The following is a 19382-nucleotide window of genomic DNA, read 5'->3' on the forward strand; positions in this document are numbered from 1 at the left end:
TCCGGGCGACTGTCATTGAGATGGATCCCAAATGGAGCCTCGCCCAACGTCACAGGGCGGAGCTCCTGTGGGTCACCAAGTTGGGCACCAGACATCCGGGGGGTTAAATGAGGTGTGAGTGTGAGCCCGTTGGATTGTCGATGGACCGTGTACATTCCCTTTTTACTTCCCTTCTTTATTTTCCTTATATCCCTCACCCCACCTCTTCCCTAACCTTAACCATTTCCTTTCTCTATGCCTAAACCTACCCACAAACCTAACCCTAACCAACCCTCTTTCTTTATCCCTAACCCCAACCCTAACCCTATAACCCCTAACCCTAAGTTGAAAAGGATTTGTTGTACCGGTATTCTCTTTTTATTTACCATTTACACACCGTGACAACTTCACTGCTTTTGGCTTTTATAGTTTATGAAGTGTTGAGTGCAAAAAAGTCCACAAAAGCCTGGGTAGGAAACAAGTGTCTTTATTATGCTATCAATAAGTGTGCTATGTACACTTCAGTAACAAAAGAAAAGCAAAGCACATTTGGACTACAAACTGCACGTCTGTGATTGCTTCAGCACATTTGGAGCGTCTATAAAAAGAAAAAAAATCAATTACTCTTGCTAACAAAAACATTTACAAATCAATAAATATGAAACAAAAACAAAACGTGAAGACCATTCGACACGTTTTCACAGCTCATGTGCAAATCCTCGACAGCGGCGCTCGCGAGAAAGTTAACTATAAGGAAGGAAGGCTGAGAAACATGAAAGAATATTCAAGTCCGACAGGATTATGTTTGATTCCCAAAGTGTTGACACAAAGTGTTACCATAAATACGCTCATGAACGCAACAAAAGCGGGCTAATAAAGTAAATATTTGAGTCAACTACGCCAGACAAGAACTTGCTATTATTTACAGCCTAAAAATATATACTTTTTTATTTATTCCCTTACTTTTGAAAGAAACCACTTCATACCAATGACATCATTCACACTAGTTTCACTTTTATTTCATCAAAAACTGCATACATCGCATCTTAGCAACATTCAAATGAACAAAGTGGGCTCTTTTCAGAAGAGATATCATTTGAACTTTGTGTAAAATTGTTTAAAAAAGTCAACGTTGTGGAAAATGATTTGAAAAAAGTTAACAGATGAATTGTAGCTAGTGTTGATCATCCTGGCATATTTACTCAGATGCTTTTGCTCAAATAAATAAATCAAGTATTTATTAAATAGAAATTTAAAATTATTTGCAAAAATTAAACAGATGAATTGTAGCTAGTGTTGATCATCCTGGCATATTTACTGAGATGCTTTTGCTCAAATAAATAAATGAAATAGATATTAAATCAGGAGGGTAAAATGATTGAAAAGGATTTGAGATAAGTAAAGAAATGAATTGTAGTTAGTGTTGATAATCCTGGCATATTTACTGAGATGATTTTGCTCAAATTCCATCCATCCATCCATCTTCTTCCGCTTATCCGAGGTCGGGTCGCGGGGGCAGCAGCCTAAGCAGGGAAGCCCAGACTTCCCTCTCCCCAGCCACTTCGTCCAGCTCCTCCCGGGGGATCCCGAGGCGTTCCCAGGCCAGCCGGGAGACATAGTCTTCCCAGCGTGTCCTGGGTCTTCCCCGTGGCCTCCTACCGGTCGGACGTGCCCGAAACACCTTCCTAGGGAGGCGTTCGGGTGGCATCCTGACCAGATGCCCGAACCACCTCATCTGGCTCCTCTCCATGTGGAGGAGCAGCGGCTTTACTTTGAGCTCCCCCCGGATGACAGAGCTTCTCACCCTATCTCTAAGGGAGAGCCCCGCCACTCGGCGGAGGAAACTCATTTGGGCCGCTTGTACCCGTGATCTTGTCCTTTCGGTCATGACCCAAAGCTCATGACCATAGGTGAGGATGGGAACGTAGATCGACCGGTAAATCGAGAGCTTTGCCTTCCGGCTCAGCTCCTTCTTCACCACAACGGATCGATACAGCGTCCGCATTACTGAAAACGCCGCACCGATCCGCCTGTCGATCTCACGATCCACTCTTCCCCCACTCGTGAACAAGACTCCGAGGTACTTGAACTTGATTTTGCTCAAATTAATAAATCAAATAGTTATTAAAGAGCTCCCTATGTGTGACAACATTTTCAAATGAAGAATTTGTGTAAATGAAAATACAGTTTTGTATAGTATTAATGTGTAGATAAAAATGACTTTTTTCCTGTTGGACTTTTATCGGCCCTGGTAAAGAGTTTCAATTCTGCTTCGGGTCAGACAAAGTTTGCAGCGTGAGGCCGTTTGTTCCACGCCTGCTGCAGCAAAACCAAACCACCGACAACACTTTTCTTTTCTTTGGAGCAAACGTCTGGTTTGCGTTAGCGTCAGCCATATTTTGCCAGCCGTGTGTGTGACTCTGTCTAAAGAAAAGAAAAAAACATGGATTTTGGAAAGTGAAATGAATGGATGAAATGGATTTATCAGCCAGGCCGAGAAGAAATCAAATGGCGAACATTTGGCAAGAGAGGCGTGGCCTGAGAGCGCCGCCCGAGTGTGCAAACATAAGTGATTGTACCATTATTAGTTCTACGTGATGTTTCATCGCTCGTTGCCAAGAAGATGCGCTTCATGCCGGATGCTCCCGCCGCACCCACACGCCCGTGTCCTGGTCCAACATGGCCGCTGCCCGGCTTCCCTCCAGAGACAGCGGCGCCAGCGAAGCCTCCAGGTCGGTCCTGGCGGGCGCCCGCGAGCGTCGTGCTAGCTCCTCGTCCTCGTCGCTCAGGATGTCCGTCTCCTTGTCGGGGTCTTCGTACTCTTTCAGGTCAAACTGCTCCTCCACCCAGCGGTCCGTGTCGCCCGACTCCTCTGACGTCTGCCGCGCTCGCTCGCCGTCTTGAGGCGAGGCCGAGTCCCGCTCGGGCTCGCCGTCGAGAACCATGTCGGTGTCGATGGTGAAGCGGTTCCTCACCAGCTTCCTGCGTCCTAACGTCCGCGTTGGTGCCGACGCTGCCGGGACAATCACATGACAACTTTTTGCTTCCACTCCATCCTAAAGACAGCAAACTGACTCTTCTTACATGCGAGACATAACCTGATCATATGATATAGCATGCTCAATGTGAGACATAACCTCATTAAATGATATTGCTCAATGTGAGACATAACCTTAACAAATGATATTGCTCAATGTGAGACATAACCTTAACAAATGATATTGCTCAATGTGAAACATAACATGATCACATGATATAGCATGCTCAATGTGAGACATAACCTCATTAAATGATATTGCTCAATGTGAGACATAACCTTAACAAATGATATTGCTCAATGTGAAACATAACATGATCACATGATATAGCATGCTCAATGTGAGACATAACCTCATTAAATGATATTGCTCAATGTGAGACATAACCTTAACAAATGATATTGCTCAATGTGAGACATAACCTTAACAAATGATATTGCTCAATTTGAGACATAACCTCATTAAATGATATTGCTCAATGTGAGACATAACCTTAAAAAAATATATTGATTAATGTGAGACATAAGGTGATCAAATGGTTTTGCTCAATGTGAGACATAAGGTGATCAAATGATGTTGCTCAATGTGAGACATAAGGTGATCAAATGATATTGCTCAATATGAGACATAATATGATCAAATATTTTCATCTACATTGAAACTTCTGACCTTTCACTTGTTCTATAATGTCATCATTAGGAAGTAAGAAAATAAGAATACACTTTGATTTGCTGCAGTGATATATATATATATTTTCTAAAGAATCATTACTTTTTTTTAAATTCCTAGTTACAAATATGTTTTTCTCGTTCAGAAAAATCAATTCAAATTGTAATTTTTTTTTAATAAGAATATTTTGAAAATGTATTCTGATTTTTAGAATAATATTTTTTTTAAGATTATTATATTTTTTTTAAGAATTGTGATTATAAAAATAAAAAAATCTTATTTAAATATTTCTTTTTTCGAACAATACATTTTTTAAAAGTGTATTATAAAAAAAGGTATATTTTTTTTTAAATAAATAGCTTTTTGAATATGGATTGTTCTAAATAAAACAAAAACGTGTTTTTATTCAGAATCAAATTCCAAAAAGATTCTTATTAAAAAAGAAACAATCTTGAAACATTTTTTATGAAAATCTTTTTGAAAATGGATTCTTATTGAAAAAAAAAACCAAGACCAGAAAAGTTATTAATCACTGGTCACTTTTTTGGGGAAACAGAATGTAAAAGTCCCGCGCTGCTGCGTCTTCTTATACTCTGGCAGACGGGCTGTTTCTGAAGCCATCTACCGTACACAGTTGGAAGGACAAGCTCCATTCCCACACAGTCCCATAATCATGTGTTTATGAGCAGCACCTGTATTAGTGTGACAAGGCTGAGGCAGCTCACCTGCACGGTTGATGACGGGCCGAGCGCCCTTCAGAGCACAAAGACGCTTCCCTCCGAAGGGCACGTACTGCTGGCTGAGGGGAAGACTCTCCGTCTTCAGCAGCTGCCGCCGGTGCTTCTCTCGCAGGATGGAGTGCACCGTCTTCAGCAGGTCCTTGCGGCTCTCTGCCGAGCTGAGGGACACACCGTTAGCACCATGCCGCTAAAGAGGACACAAGATGGCGCTAAAGAGGACACAAGATGGCGCTAAAGACGCTAAAGACGACACAAGATGGTGATAAAGACGCTAAAGAGGACACAAGATGGAGCTAAAGACACTAAAGAGGACACAAGATGGTGATAAAGACACTAAAGAGGACACAAGATGGTGATAAAGACGCTAAAGAGGACACAAGATGGAGCTAAAGACACTAAAGAGGACACCAGATGGTGATAAAGACACTAAAGAGGACACAAGATGGTGATAAAGACACTAAAAAGGACAAAAGATGGAGCTAAAGATGCTGAAGAGGACAAAAGATGGCGCTAAAGATGCTAAAGTGGACACAAGATGGTGATAAAGACACTAAAAAGGACACAAGATGGTGATAAAGACACTAAAAAGGACAAAAGATGGCGCTAAAGATGCTAAAGAGGACACAAGATGGCGCTAAAGACGCTAAGGAGGAATGGAGATGGTGGTAAAGACACTAAAAAGGACACACAATGGTGGTAAAGACACTAAAGAGGACACAAAATGGTGGTAAAGACACTAAAAAGGACACAAAATGGTGTTAAAGACGCTGAGGAGGAATGGAGATGGTGGTAAAGACACTAAAAAAACACAAAATGGTGGTAAAGACACTAAAGAGGACACAAAATGGTGGTAAAGACACTAAAAAGGACACAAAATGGTGGTGAAGACGCTAAAGAGGACACAAAATGGTGGTAAAGAGGCTAAGGAGAATTGAAGATGGTGGTAAAAGACGCTATAGAGGACACAAAATGGTGGTAAAGACGCTAAAGAGGAATGAAGATGGTGGTAAAAGACGCTAAAGAGGACACAAAATGGTGGTAAAGACACTAAAGAGAACACAAGATGGTGGTGAAGACGCTAAAGAGAGACAGTAAAGAGAGACACAAGATGGTGGTGAAATAGCTTGATCCTCACCTACAACACAGCTGGAATGTTCTTTCTGGCCTTCCCTCAGATTCAGACTTGGTGTGGACGATCTCACACACGGACGTTCCTTCGCCATCTGAGAGAAAAATAAGTCACATGACTGCAGACCACCACAATGCAAGAAGTCACATGACTGCAGACCACCACAATGCAAGAAGTCACATGACTGCAGACCACCACAATGCAAGAAGTCACATGACTGCAGACCACCACAATGCAAGAGGTCACATGACTGCAGACCACCACAATGCAAGAAGTCACATGACTGCAGACCACCACAATGCAAGAAGTCACATGACTGCAGACCACCACAATGCAAGAAGTCACATGACTGCAGACCACCACAATGCAAGAAGTCACATGACTGCAGACCACCACAATGCAAGAAGTCACATGACTGCAGACCACCACAATGCAAGAGGTCACATGACTGCAGACCACCACAATGCAAGAAGTCACATGACTGCAGACCACCACAATGCAAGAAGTCACATGACTGCAGACCACCACAATGCAAGAAGTCACATGACTGCAGACCACCACAATGCAAGAAGTCACATGGCTGCAGACCACCACAATACAAGAAGTCACATGACTGCAGACCACCACAATACAAGAAGTCACATGACTGCAGACCACCACAATGCAAGAAGTCACATGACTGCAGACCACCACAATACAAGAAGTCACATGACTGCAGACCACCACAATGCAAGAAGTCACATGACTGCAGACCACCACAATACAAGAAGTCACATGACTGCAGACCACCACAATGCAAGAAGTCACATGACTGCAGACCACCACAATACAAGAAGTCACATGACTGCAGACCACCACAATGCAAGAAGTCACATGACTGCAGACCACCACAATGCAAGAAGTCACATGACTGCAGACCACCACAATACAAGAAGTCACATGACTGCAGACCACCACAATGCAAGAAGTCACATGACTGCAGACCACCACAATGCAAGAGGTCACATGACTGCAGACCACCACAATGCAAGAAGTCACATGACTGCAGACCACCACAATGCAAGAAGTCACATGACTGCAGACCACCACAATACAAGAAGTCACATGACTGCAGACCACCACAATACAAGAAGTCACATGACTGCAGACCACCACAATGCAAGAAGTCACATGACTGCAGACCACCACAATACAAGAAGTCACATGACTGCAGACCACCACAATGCAAGAAGTCACATGACTGCAGACCACCACAATACAAGAAGTCACATGACTGCAGACCACCACAATGCAAGAAGTCACATGACTGCAGACCACCACAATGCAAGAAGTCACATGACTGCAGACCACCACAATACAAGAAGTCACATGACTGCAGACCACCACAATGCCAGAAGTCACATGACTGCAGACCACCACAATGCAAGAAGTCACATGACTGCAGACCACCACAATACAAGAAGTCACATGACTGCAGACCACCACAATGCAAGAAGTCACATGACTGCAGACCACCACAATACAAGAAGTCACATGACTGCAGACCACCACAATGCAAGAAGTCACATGACTGCAGACCACCACAATACAAGAAGTCACATGACTGCAGACCACCACAATGCAAGAAGTCACATGACTGCAGACCACCACAATGCAAGAAGTCACATGACTGCAGACCACCACAATACAAGAAGTCACATGACTGCAGACCACCACAATGCAAGAAGTCACATGACTGCAGACCACCACAATGCAAGAGGTCACATGACTGCAGACCACCACAATGCAAGAAGTCACATGACTGCAGACCACCACAATGCAAGAAGTCACATGACTGCAGACCACCACAATACAAGAAGTCACATGACTGCAGACCACCACAATACAAGAAGTCACATGACTGCAGACCACCACAATGCAAGAAGTCACATGACTGCAGACCACCACAATACAAGAAGTCACATGACTGCAGACCACCACAATGCAAGAAGTCACATGACTGCAGACCACCACAATACAAGAAGTCACATGACTGCAGACCACCACAATGCAAGAAGTCACATGACTGCAGACCACCACAATGCAAGAAGTCACATGACTGCAGACCACCACAATACAAGAAGTCACATGACTGCAGACCACCACAATGCCAGAAGTCACATGACTGCAGACCACCACAATGCAAGAAGTCACATGACTGCAGACCACCACAATACAAGAAGTCACATGACTGCAGACCACCACAATGCAAGAAGTCACATGACTGCAGACCACCACAATACAAGAAGTCACATGACTGCAGACCACCACAATACAAGAAGTCACATGACTGCAGACCACCACAATACAAGAAGTCACATGACTGCAGACCACCACAATACAAGAAGTCACATGACTGCAGACCACCACAATACAAGAAGTCACATGACTGCAGACCACCACAATACAAGAAGTCACATGACTGCAGACCACCACAATGCAAGAAGTCACATGACTGCAGACCACCACAATGCAAGAAGTCACATGACTGCAGACCACCACAATACAAGAAGTCACATGACTGCAGACCACCACAATGCAAGAAGTCACATGACTGCAGACCACCACAATGCAAGAGGTCACATGACTGCAGACCACCACAATGCAAGAAGTCACATGACTGCAGACCACCACAATGCAAGAAGTCACATGACTGCAGACCACCACAATACAAGAAGTCACATGACTGCAGACCACCACAATACAAGAAGTCACATGACTGCAGACCACCACAATGCAAGAAGTCACATGACTGCAGACCACCACAATACAAGAAGTCACATGACTGCAGACCACCACAATGCAAGAAGTCACATGACTGCAGACCACCACAATACAAGAAGTCACATGACTGCAGACCACCACAATGCAAGAAGTCACATGACTGCAGACCACCACAATGCAAGAAGTCACATGACTGCAGACCACCACAATACAAGAAGTCACATGACTGCAGACCACCACAATGCCAGAAGTCACATGACTGCAGACCACCACAATGCAAGAAGTCACATGACTGCAGACCACCACAATACAAGAAGTCACATGACTGCAGACCACCACAATGCAAGAAGTCACATGACTGCAGACCACCACAATACAAGAAGTCACATGACTGCAGACCACCACAATACAAGAAGTCACATGACTGCAGACCACCACAATACAAGAAGTCACATGACTGCAGACCACCACAATACAAGAAGTCACATGACTGCAGACCACCACAATACAAGAAGTCACATGACTGCAGACCACCACAATACAAGAAGTCACATGACTGCAGACCACCACAATGCAAGAAGTCACATGACTGCAGACCACCACAATGCAAGAAGTCACATGACTGCAGACCACCACAATACAAGAAGTCCCATGACTGCAGACCACCACAATACAAGAAGTCACATGACTGCAGACCACCACAATGCAAGAAGTCACATGACTGCAGACCACCACAATGCCAGAAGTCACATGACTGCAGACCACCACAATGCAAGAAGTCACATGACTGCAGACCACCACAATGCAAGAAGTCACATGACTGCAGACCACCACAATGCAAGAAGTCACATGACTGCAGACCACCACAATGCAAGAAGTCACATGACTGCAGACCACCACAATGCAAGAAGTCACATGACTGACCTGCGTTAGCTAGCGCGCGCACTTGCAGGGCGTGTGTGGGGATCATGTGACGATATCGGAAGGCGTCTTTTTCTTCGGAAGACATCGACGCTCGATGAGAGCCACCCTTCAAGTTAAAATAACTTTATTCACTTCCAAGTTCAGAGCTTTTATTGTGAAATGAGGACTTGAAGATACTCACTATCTTCTTTTTCTGTTTGGAGCCGTCCTTGCACACGAACACCACCGCTGTCTTGAAGACTGCAAGGAAATATATTGATTATTCCTTAAAGTCACAAGGAAATATATTGATTATTCCTGAAAGTCACAAGGAAATATATTGATTATTCCTTAAAGTCACAAGGAAATATATTGATTATTCCTTAAAGTCACAAGGAAATATATTGATTATTCCTGAAAGTCACAAGGAAATATATTGATTATTCCTGAAAGTCACAAGGAAATATATTGATTATTCCTTAAAGTCACAAGGAAATATATTGATTATTCCTTAAAGTCACAAGGAAATATATTGATTATTCCTTAAAGTCACAAGGAAATATATTGATTATTCCTTAAAGTCACAAGGAAATATATTGATTATTCCTAAAGTGACCAGGAAATATTGATTATTCCAAAAGAGACAAGGAAATATTGATTATTCCTAAAGCGACAAAAAAATATTGATTATTTGAAAAGAGACAAGGAAATATTGATTATTCCTAAAGTGACAAATACATATAGATTATTCCAAAAGAGAGAAATAAATATTGATTATTCCAAAAGTGATGAATAAATATAGATTATTCCAAAAGAGAGAAATAAAAATTGATAATTCCTAAAGTGACAAATACATATAGATTATTCCAAAAGAGAGAAATAAATATTGATTATTCCAAAAGTGATGAATAAATATAGATTATTCCAAAAGAGACAAAAAAATATTGATTATTCCAAAAGTGATGAATATCGATTGTTCCTAAAGTGACAAATAAATATTGATTATTTGAAAAGTGCCAGAACAAGCAGGTGTGAGCGTGTCATACCAAAAGTGGCCACCGGGGGTTCTTTCTTCCACTTCCCCAAGGAAGCAGGTGGGTTGATCCAGGACACGCAGGTGTGCAGCAGCAGGTCTCCCATGGACAAGTCCGCCACCTGACCGTCATGACGTCATCAGTCAATCCCTATTTTCTTTCATCCGTCTTTTTGCTCACCTCCTTCTTGTCCGTGCTCTGCTCGGTGATGAGCTGGTCGAACACGGCGCCGAACTCCTCGTGGATCTTCTGCATCTCGTTGATGTGGCTGGCCACCTTGTTCATGGCCTTCATGGCGACTAGAGGACAGGCGAGGACGGTTAGTTGTGCAGGCGTCAGACGTCAGAGGCGGCCACGCTCCTCACCGTCCAGGTGGTAATGCTCCTCGCTGTCCGGGTCAGTGAGCGAGTACAGTTCCTTGAGCAGGAGAGGATACTTCAGCACTCTCTGGATGGGCTTGATCAGGTACGACTCCAGTGTGGACGAGTGCTGCTGCTTGGGGTTGCGCTCGTCCAGGAAGGCCTTGAAGTCGCCATCGCTCTTGGCTGACAACCACATATCGCACTTGATATCACACGCAAGTAAACACACTGCAGGATTGTTGGAGTATAACGTGGGAACCACTAAATATTTGTGGAGTATAACGTGTGAACCACTAAATATTTGTAGAGTATAACGTGAGAACCACTAAATATTTGTGGAGTATAACGTGGGAACCACTAAATATTTGTGGAGTATACGTGGGAACCACTAAATATTTGTGGAGTATACGTGGGAACCACTAAATATTTGTGGAGTATAACGTGTGAACCACTAAATATTTGTAGAGTATAACGTGAGAACCACTAAATATTTGTGGAGTATAACGTTGGAACCACTAAATATTTGTGGAGTATAACGTGGGAACCACTAAATATTTGTGGAGTATAACGTGGGAACCACTAAATATTTGTGGAGTATAACGTGAGAACCACTAAATATTTGTAGAGTATAACGTGTGAACCACTAAATATTTGTAGAGTATAACGTGGGAACCACTAAATATTTGTGGAGTATAACGTGGGAACCACTAAATATTTGTGGAGTATAACGTGTGAACCACTAAATATTTGTAGAGTATAACGTTGGAACCACTAAATATTTGTGGAGTATAACGTGGGAACCACTAAATATTTGTGGAGTATAACGTGGGAACCACTAAATATTTGTGGAGTATAATGTGGGAACCACTAAATATTTGTGGAGTATAACGTGGGAACCACTAAATATTTGTGGAGTATAACGTGGGAACCACTAAATATTTGTGGAGTATAACGTTGGAACCACTAAATATTTGTGGAGTATAACGTGGGAACCACTAAATATTTGTGGAGTATAACGTGGGAACCACTAAATATTTGTGGAGTATACGTGGGAACAACTAAATATTTGTGTCCCTCACCTTTAACCAGGACCTTGGGGACTTTGGTGTGGCTGGCACAGAAAGCGCTGTAGATCTTGAAGCGGTCTGCGTAGTACAGGAAGGATCCTCCCAGGGAGAAAAGGATTTTCTAGGAGAAGATGGACGCAAGGAGAGATTACAAAGCTGGAAGAGTTTCATCAACCTTCTTTTATTTACTGCTCGTCACCTTAAACTGCTCCACTCTCTCCAGCTTCTCCACATCTGGAACCAGTCTGGTGCCGTCCTCCAGGGTCTTGAGGAACTCCACCTGGAACTCCAACATTTCTGGCAGATTCCCAAAGAGAACATCCAGCTGGAAGAACAACAAGCAGGTTTGAGGTAGATCAGGGGTGTGTCTGATCAGGTTTGAGGTAGATCAGGGGTGTGTCTGATCAGGTTTGAGTTGGATCAGGGGTGTGTCTGATCAGGTTTGAGTTAGATCAGGGGTGTGTCTGATTAGGTTTGAGTTGGATCAGGGGTGTGTCTGATCTAACTGCTTGATAGAAAGCTGGTATGCTAATAGTGCTATGCTAGTATGCTTACAGTTGAGATTAGTAGAATACCAAATTATGACACTGAGGTGTATACTTACAAAATTAACTAAAAAAGCTAGCATGCTGATGTTAGCATGCTAAAATGCTAACTGTAAAATGTGTCAAGTACCAAAATATATTACTCTGAGGTGTGTTCTTGCAAAATGTGTTGAAAATGTTAAGATGCTAACATTAGCACTCATCAAGTACCAAAATATGACTGCGGTGTATACTTACAACATTTACTAAAAAAGATAGCATGCTAGTGTTAGCATGCTAAAATGCTAACTGTAACGTGTCAAGTGCTATAATATTTTTACTCTGAGGTGTGCACCTGAAAAATATGCTAGGATGCTAACATTAGCATGCATCAAATACCAAAATAAGAATAACTTTACGTCATGCTTTGTTTGATGTCAAAGCGTTCTATTTGACAAAATTAGCAACAAAAAAAGCTAACATGCTAACAGGTATCATTCGTCAAGTAACCAAATATTTAACGCCGAGGTTTATACCGGTCAAAATTAGCATTTTTTGCAAACAATTGTACCACGGGCCGCTAAAGAATTAGCTAGAGGCCGCTAAAGAATTAGCTCGGGGCCGCAAATGACTGACATACACCTCAGCGTCAAATAGTTTGTTACTTGACGAATGATAGCGGTTAGTATGCTAATGTTAGTATGCTACCTTTTTTTAAACTCATTTTGTAAGTATTCCCCTCAATCAATTGAAAGGATTGTTTTCAGGTACACGCCTCAGTGTACTTCACATGCTACAGTAGCATTTTAACATGCTAATATTAGCATACTGCCTTTTTTTTAGCTAATTTAGCAGGTATAAGCCTTAGTGTCATATTTTGGTATTTCACTAATGCTAACTCTAAGCATGCCATTGTTAGCAAAATACTGTTAGCATGCGAGTTGTTTTATTTGCTCAGTCAGCTCATATTTGTTGTTACTTGACTATCTGGCCAACATGCTAACTGTTAGCAAACGCTGGTGTAGAAAATGTGATAACATTTTACAGTTTAGGAGTTTGCTGCCCTTTTACTTCATAACATTGATATAATAAAATGTTGCTTTATCAATAAACCCTCTAAAAAGTAAGTTTCCTAATACTGTAGATTCCAAACTATATGCAGCTACTTTTTTCCTACACTTTGAACCCTGCGGCTTATACAACGGTGCGGCCAATTTAGTTTGTTCTTTTCTTTGCTGTCGGCCATAATGTAAATTAGTGTTGTCCTATCTTTTAGCCTTCCATAGCGTTTGTACTCGTATGGATTCATCACTCATCACTCCAAGCGACGTGTGTAAGTTTTACAATATAACTAAAACTATTCTTACTTACTAAAGTGTCCCATGTGTGATGTCTGTAGGAGTGTTTTCATGCATATTTGTACCTGCTATCATAATGTAACCAAGCTAGCGTTATAAGCTAATATGCTAACGTGTGTACAAGTGTCTGTGTTAGTGTTATTAACTTACAAAAACATTCTTTTTGTATTGTTTCACTTTCACAAATTCCTCAGTAAATCCACCAAAACGTCAGCGTGGAGATATTGAGTCTGTTTAGCCGATTGGAGAGCTAGCTTGCGCAGGTAGTGGCTCCATGACCATGACTTCTGTTTTGTTTGATCAGCCGTTTTACTGCCTTGTTACAGACACTGTTTGGAAACAATTAAGGTATGTAAATAAACATTTACAGAATATTTATGTGTAAATAACTCATTTCACAACATTTCACTATTATGTTGGATCCACTATGGACTGGACTCTCACTATTATGTTAGATCCACCATGGACTGGACTCTCACTATTATGTTAGATCCACTATGGACTGGACTCTCACACTATTATGTTAGATCCACTATGGACTGGACTCTCACACTATTATGTTAGATCCACTATGGACTGGACTCTCACACTATTATGTTAGACCCACTATGGACTGGACTCTCACACTATTATGTTAGATCCACTATGGACTGGACTCTCACTATTATGTTAGATCCACTATGGACTGGACTCTCACTATTATGTTGGATCCACTATGGACTGGACTCTCACTATTATGTTAGATCCACTATGGACTGGACTCTCACTATTATGTTAGATCCACTATGGACTGGACTCTCACTATTATGTTAGATCCACTATGGACTGGACTCTCACACTATTATGTTGGATCCACTATGGACTGGACTCTCACTATTATGTTAGATCCACTATGGACTGGACTTTCACAATATTATGTCAGACCCACTTGACGTCCATTGCATTCGGTCTCCACTGGGGGGGGGGGGGTTACCCACATATGCGGTCCTCTCCAAGGTTTCTCATAGTCATTCACATCAACGTCCCACTGGGTTGTGAGTTTTTCCTTGCCCTTATGTGGGCTCTGTACCGTGGTTGTGGCTTGTGCAGCCCTTTGAGACACTTGTGATTTAGGGCTACATAAATAAACATTGATTGATTGATTGATTGATATATCTGCGACTTATAGTCCGAGGAAGCTAATGTATGGGAAAAAAAAATTTTCTTGTCAAATTTAGTGGGTGTGGCACTTTGTAGTCTGGAAAATACGGTTATCTTCCACCAAATGGGAAAAAACATGTTATTTTGTAGACTAACAGATACTGCATTGCTTCATTTGGAAACAATTAAGATATGTAAATAAACAGTTACAGAATATTAATAAATCATTTCACAAGGTATAATATATCTGCAGCTAATGTATGGGAACATGTATATATCTTTTTTCTATTTAGTGGGTGTGGCTGCGCTCTCAAGTCCGGGAAGGGAGTATTAATTCATGTAGAAATGCTCCTAAAGTGAGATGGCAGCAGGATGAGAGTCGCAGCAGATAAATGTCCAACATGCAGGCGTTAAAAAAAGACATCAAAATCAAGCGTCCTCCTCTCATCATTCAGCCTCTTGTCCTCACACAAAGCATCCATCCTGACGTTATGTAACACACTTGGAGCAGCTCCAGCACTGCAGAGCACACACACACACACACACACACACACACACACACACACACACACACACACACACACACACACACACACACACACACACACACACACACACTCACACACACACACACACACACACACACACACACACACACACACACACACACACACACACACTCACACACGCGCGTGCACAGTGTATCTGACTCACCTCATCCTGAGTGAGAAAGGTCTCTTTCTGCAGCGGACTCAAATATCTCCCAATCAGGCAGTTGAGGTCCTGCAAATAAAAGCGAGAAGTCTAAAAAGAATGAAATGAAAAGAAATAAAAGATGACAACTGAGGAGTGAGTGTGTAGGTGTACCTAATCAAGTGTCATTTGCATAATGAGTTGTTTGACCAACAGAAAGGAAGTTAAATTCTGCTATAAAAGATACTTTTATTTGTCCTTTGATGTTGATGATCATTCTGCAACTTAGTGATGTTGACATGAGATCAATATTGATGTTGATGATCATTCTGCAACTTAGTGATGTTGACATGAGATCAATATTGATGTTGATGATCATTCTGCAACTTAGTGATGTTGACATGAGATCAATATTGATGTTGATGATCATTCTGCAACTTAGTGATGTTGACATGAGATCAATATTGATGTTGATGATCATTCTGCAACTTAGTGATGTTGACATGAGATCAATATTGATGTTGATGATCATTCTGCAACTTAGTGATGTTGACATGAGATCAATATTGATGTTGATGATCATTCTGCAACTTAGTGATGTTGACATGAGATCAATATTGATGTTGATGATCATTCTGCAACTTAGTGATGTTGACATGAGATCAATATTGATGTTGATGATCATTCTGCAACTTAGTGATGTTGACATGAGATCAATATTGATGTTGATGATCATTCTGCAACTTAGTGATGTTGACATGAGATCAATATTGATGTTGATGATCATTCTGCAACTTAGTGATGTTGACATGAGATCAATATTGATGTTGATGATCATTCTGCAACTTAGTGATGTTGACATGAGATCAATATTGATGTTGATGATCATTCTGCAACTTAGTGATGTTGACATGAGATCAATATTGATGTTGATGATCATTCTGCAACTTAGTGATGTTGACATGAGAGCAATATTGATGTTGATGATCATTCTGCAACTTAGTGATGTTGACATGAGATCAATATTGATGTTGATGATCATTCTGCAACTTAGTGATGTTGACATGAGATCAATATTGATGTTGATGATCATTCTGCAACTTAGTGATGTTGACATGAGATCAATATTGATGTTGATGATCATTCTGCAACTTAGTGATGTTGACATGAGATCAATATTGATGTTGATGATCATTCTGCAACTTAGTGATGTTGACATGAGATCAATATTGATGTTGATGATCATTCTGCAACTTAGTGATGTTGACATGAGATCAATATTGATGTTGATGATCATTCTGCAACTTAGTGATGTTGACATGAGATCAATATTGATGTTGATGATCATTCTGCAACTTAGTGATGTTGACATGAGATCAATATTGATGTTGATGATCATTCTGCAACTTAGTGATGTTGACATGAGATCAATATTGATGTTGATGATCATTCTGCAACTTAGTGATGTTGACATGAGATCAATATTGATGTTGATGATCATTCTGCAACTTAGTGATGTTGACATGAGATCAATATTGATGTTGATGATCATTCTGCAACTTAGTGATGTTGACATGAGATCAATATTGATGTTGATGATCATTCTGCAACTTAGTGATGTTGACATGAGATCAATATTGATGTTGATGATCATTCTGCAACTTAGTGATGTTGACATGAGATCAATATTGATGTTGATGATCATTCTGCAACTTAGTGATGTTGACATGAGATCAATATTGATGTTGATGATCATTCTGCAACTTAGTGATGTTGACATGAGATCAATATTGATGTTGATGATCATTCTGCAACTTAGTGATGTTGACATGAGATCAATATTGATGTTGATGATCATTCTGCAACTTAGTGATGTTGACATGAGATCAATATTGATGTTGATGATCATTCTGCAACTTAGTGATGTTGACATGAGATCAATATTGATGTTGATGATCATTCTGCAACTTAGTGATGTTGACATGAGATCAATATTGATGTTGATGATCATTCTGCAACTTAGTGATGTTGACATGAGATCAATATTGATGTTGATGATCATTCTGCAACTTAGTGATGTTGACATGAGATCAATATTGATGTTGATGATCATTCTGCAACTTAGTGATGTTGACATGAGATCAATATTGATGTTGATGATCATTCTGCAACTTAGTGATGTTGACATGAGATCAATATTGATGTTGATGATCATTCTGCAACTTAGTGATGTTGACATGAGATCAATATTGATGTTGATGATCATTCTGCAACTTAGTGATGTTGACATGAGATCAATATTGATGTTGATGATCATTCTGCAACTTAGTGATGTTGACATGAGATCAATATTGATGTTGATGATCATTCTGCAACTTAGTGATGTTGACATGAGATCAATATTGATGTTGATGATCATTCTGCAACTTAGTGATGTTGACATGAGATCAATATTGATGTTGATGATCATTCTGCAACTTAGTGATGTTGACATGAGATCAATATTGATGTTGATGATCATTCTGCAACTTAGTGATGTTGACATGAGATCAATATTGATGTTGATGATCATTCTGCAACTTAGTGATGTTGACATGAGATCAATATTGATGTTGATGATCATTCTGCAACTTAGTGATGTTGACATGAGATCAATATTGATGTTGATGATCATTCTGCAACTTAGTGATGTTGACATGAGATCAATATTGATGTTGATGATCATTCTGCAACTTAGTGATGTTGACATGAGATCAATATTGATGTTGATGATCATTCTGCAACTTAGTGATGTTGACATGAGATCAATATTGATGTTGATGATCATTCTGCAACTTAGTGATGTTGACATGAGATCAATATTGATGTTGATGATCATTCTGCAACTTAGTGATGTTGACATGAGATCAATATTGATGTTGATGATCATTCTGCAACTTAGTGATGTTGACATGAGATCAATATTGATGTTGATGATCATTCTGCAACTTAGTGATGTTGACATGAGATCAATATTGATGTTGATGATCATTCTGCAACTTAGTGATGTTGACATGAGATCAATATTGATGTTGATGATCATTCTGCAACTTAGTGATGTTGACATGAGATCAATATTGATGTTGATGATCATTCTGCAACTTAGTGATGTTGACATGAGATCAATATTGATGTTGATGATCATTCTGCAACTTAGTGATGTTGACATGAGATCAATATTGATGTTGATGATCATTCTGCAACTTAGTGATGTTGACATGAGATCAATATTGATGTTGATGATCATTCTGCAACTTAGTGATGTTGACATGAGATCAATATTGATGTTGATGATCATTCTGCAACTTAGTGATGTTGACATGAGATCAATATTGATGTTGATGATCATTCTGCAACTTAGTGATGTTGACATGAGATCAATATTGATGTTGATGATCATTCTGCAACTTAGTGATGTTGACATGAGATCAATATTGATGTTGATGATCATTCTGCAACTTAGTGATGTTGACATGAGATCAATATTGATGTTGATGATCATTCTGCAACTTAGTGATGTTGACATGAGATCAATATTGATGTTGATGATCATTCTGCAACTTAGTGATGTTGACATGAGATCAATATTGATGTTGATGATCATTCTGCAACTTAGTGATGTTGACATGAGATCAATATTGATGTTGATGATCATTCTGCAACTTAGTGATGTTGACATGAGATCAATATTGATGTTGATGATCATTCTGCAACTTAGTGATGTTGACATGAGATCAATATTGATGTTGATGATCATTCTGCAACTTAGTGATGTTGACATGAGATCAATATTGATGTTGATGATCATTCTGCAACTTAGTGATGTTGACATGAGATCAATATTGATGTTGATGATCATTCTGCAACTTAGTGATGTTGACATGAGATCAATATTGATGTTGATGATCATTCTGCAACTTAGTGATGTTGACATGAGATCAATA

At 40.4% G+C, this 19382-nt stretch overlaps 1 protein-coding gene across 1 annotated transcript in view; it reads right to left on the reverse strand.

Moving 5' to 3' along the window:
- Positions 1–450: 450 nt before the first annotated feature.
- LOC133614311 (rho guanine nucleotide exchange factor TIAM1-like) overlaps positions 451–19382 on the reverse strand; it is a 91883-nt gene continuing 72951 nt past the window's right edge. Inside the window, exons 18-28 of the mRNA XM_061972163.1 lie at positions 15421–15489; positions 11884–12009; positions 11697–11805; positions 10621–10800; positions 10436–10554; positions 10268–10376; positions 9424–9482; positions 9243–9348; positions 5562–5649; positions 4412–4584; positions 451–2992 (exon numbers count right to left, since the gene is read on the reverse strand). Of these exons, the coding sequence (XP_061828147.1) occupies positions 2610–2992; positions 4412–4584; positions 5562–5649; positions 9243–9348; positions 9424–9482; positions 10268–10376; positions 10436–10554; positions 10621–10800; positions 11697–11805; positions 11884–12009; positions 15421–15489 (1521 nt within the window). The 3' untranslated portion in view covers positions 451–2609. The remainder of the gene's footprint in view (positions 2993–4411; positions 4585–5561; positions 5650–9242; positions 9349–9423; positions 9483–10267; positions 10377–10435; positions 10555–10620; positions 10801–11696; positions 11806–11883; positions 12010–15420; positions 15490–19382) is intronic.

This window comes from Nerophis lumbriciformis, linkage group LG17 (genome assembly GCF_033978685.3).
Source record: "Nerophis lumbriciformis linkage group LG17, RoL_Nlum_v2.1, whole genome shotgun sequence".
Classification (NCBI taxonomy): Eukaryota; Metazoa; Chordata; class Actinopteri; order Syngnathiformes; family Syngnathidae; genus Nerophis; species Nerophis lumbriciformis.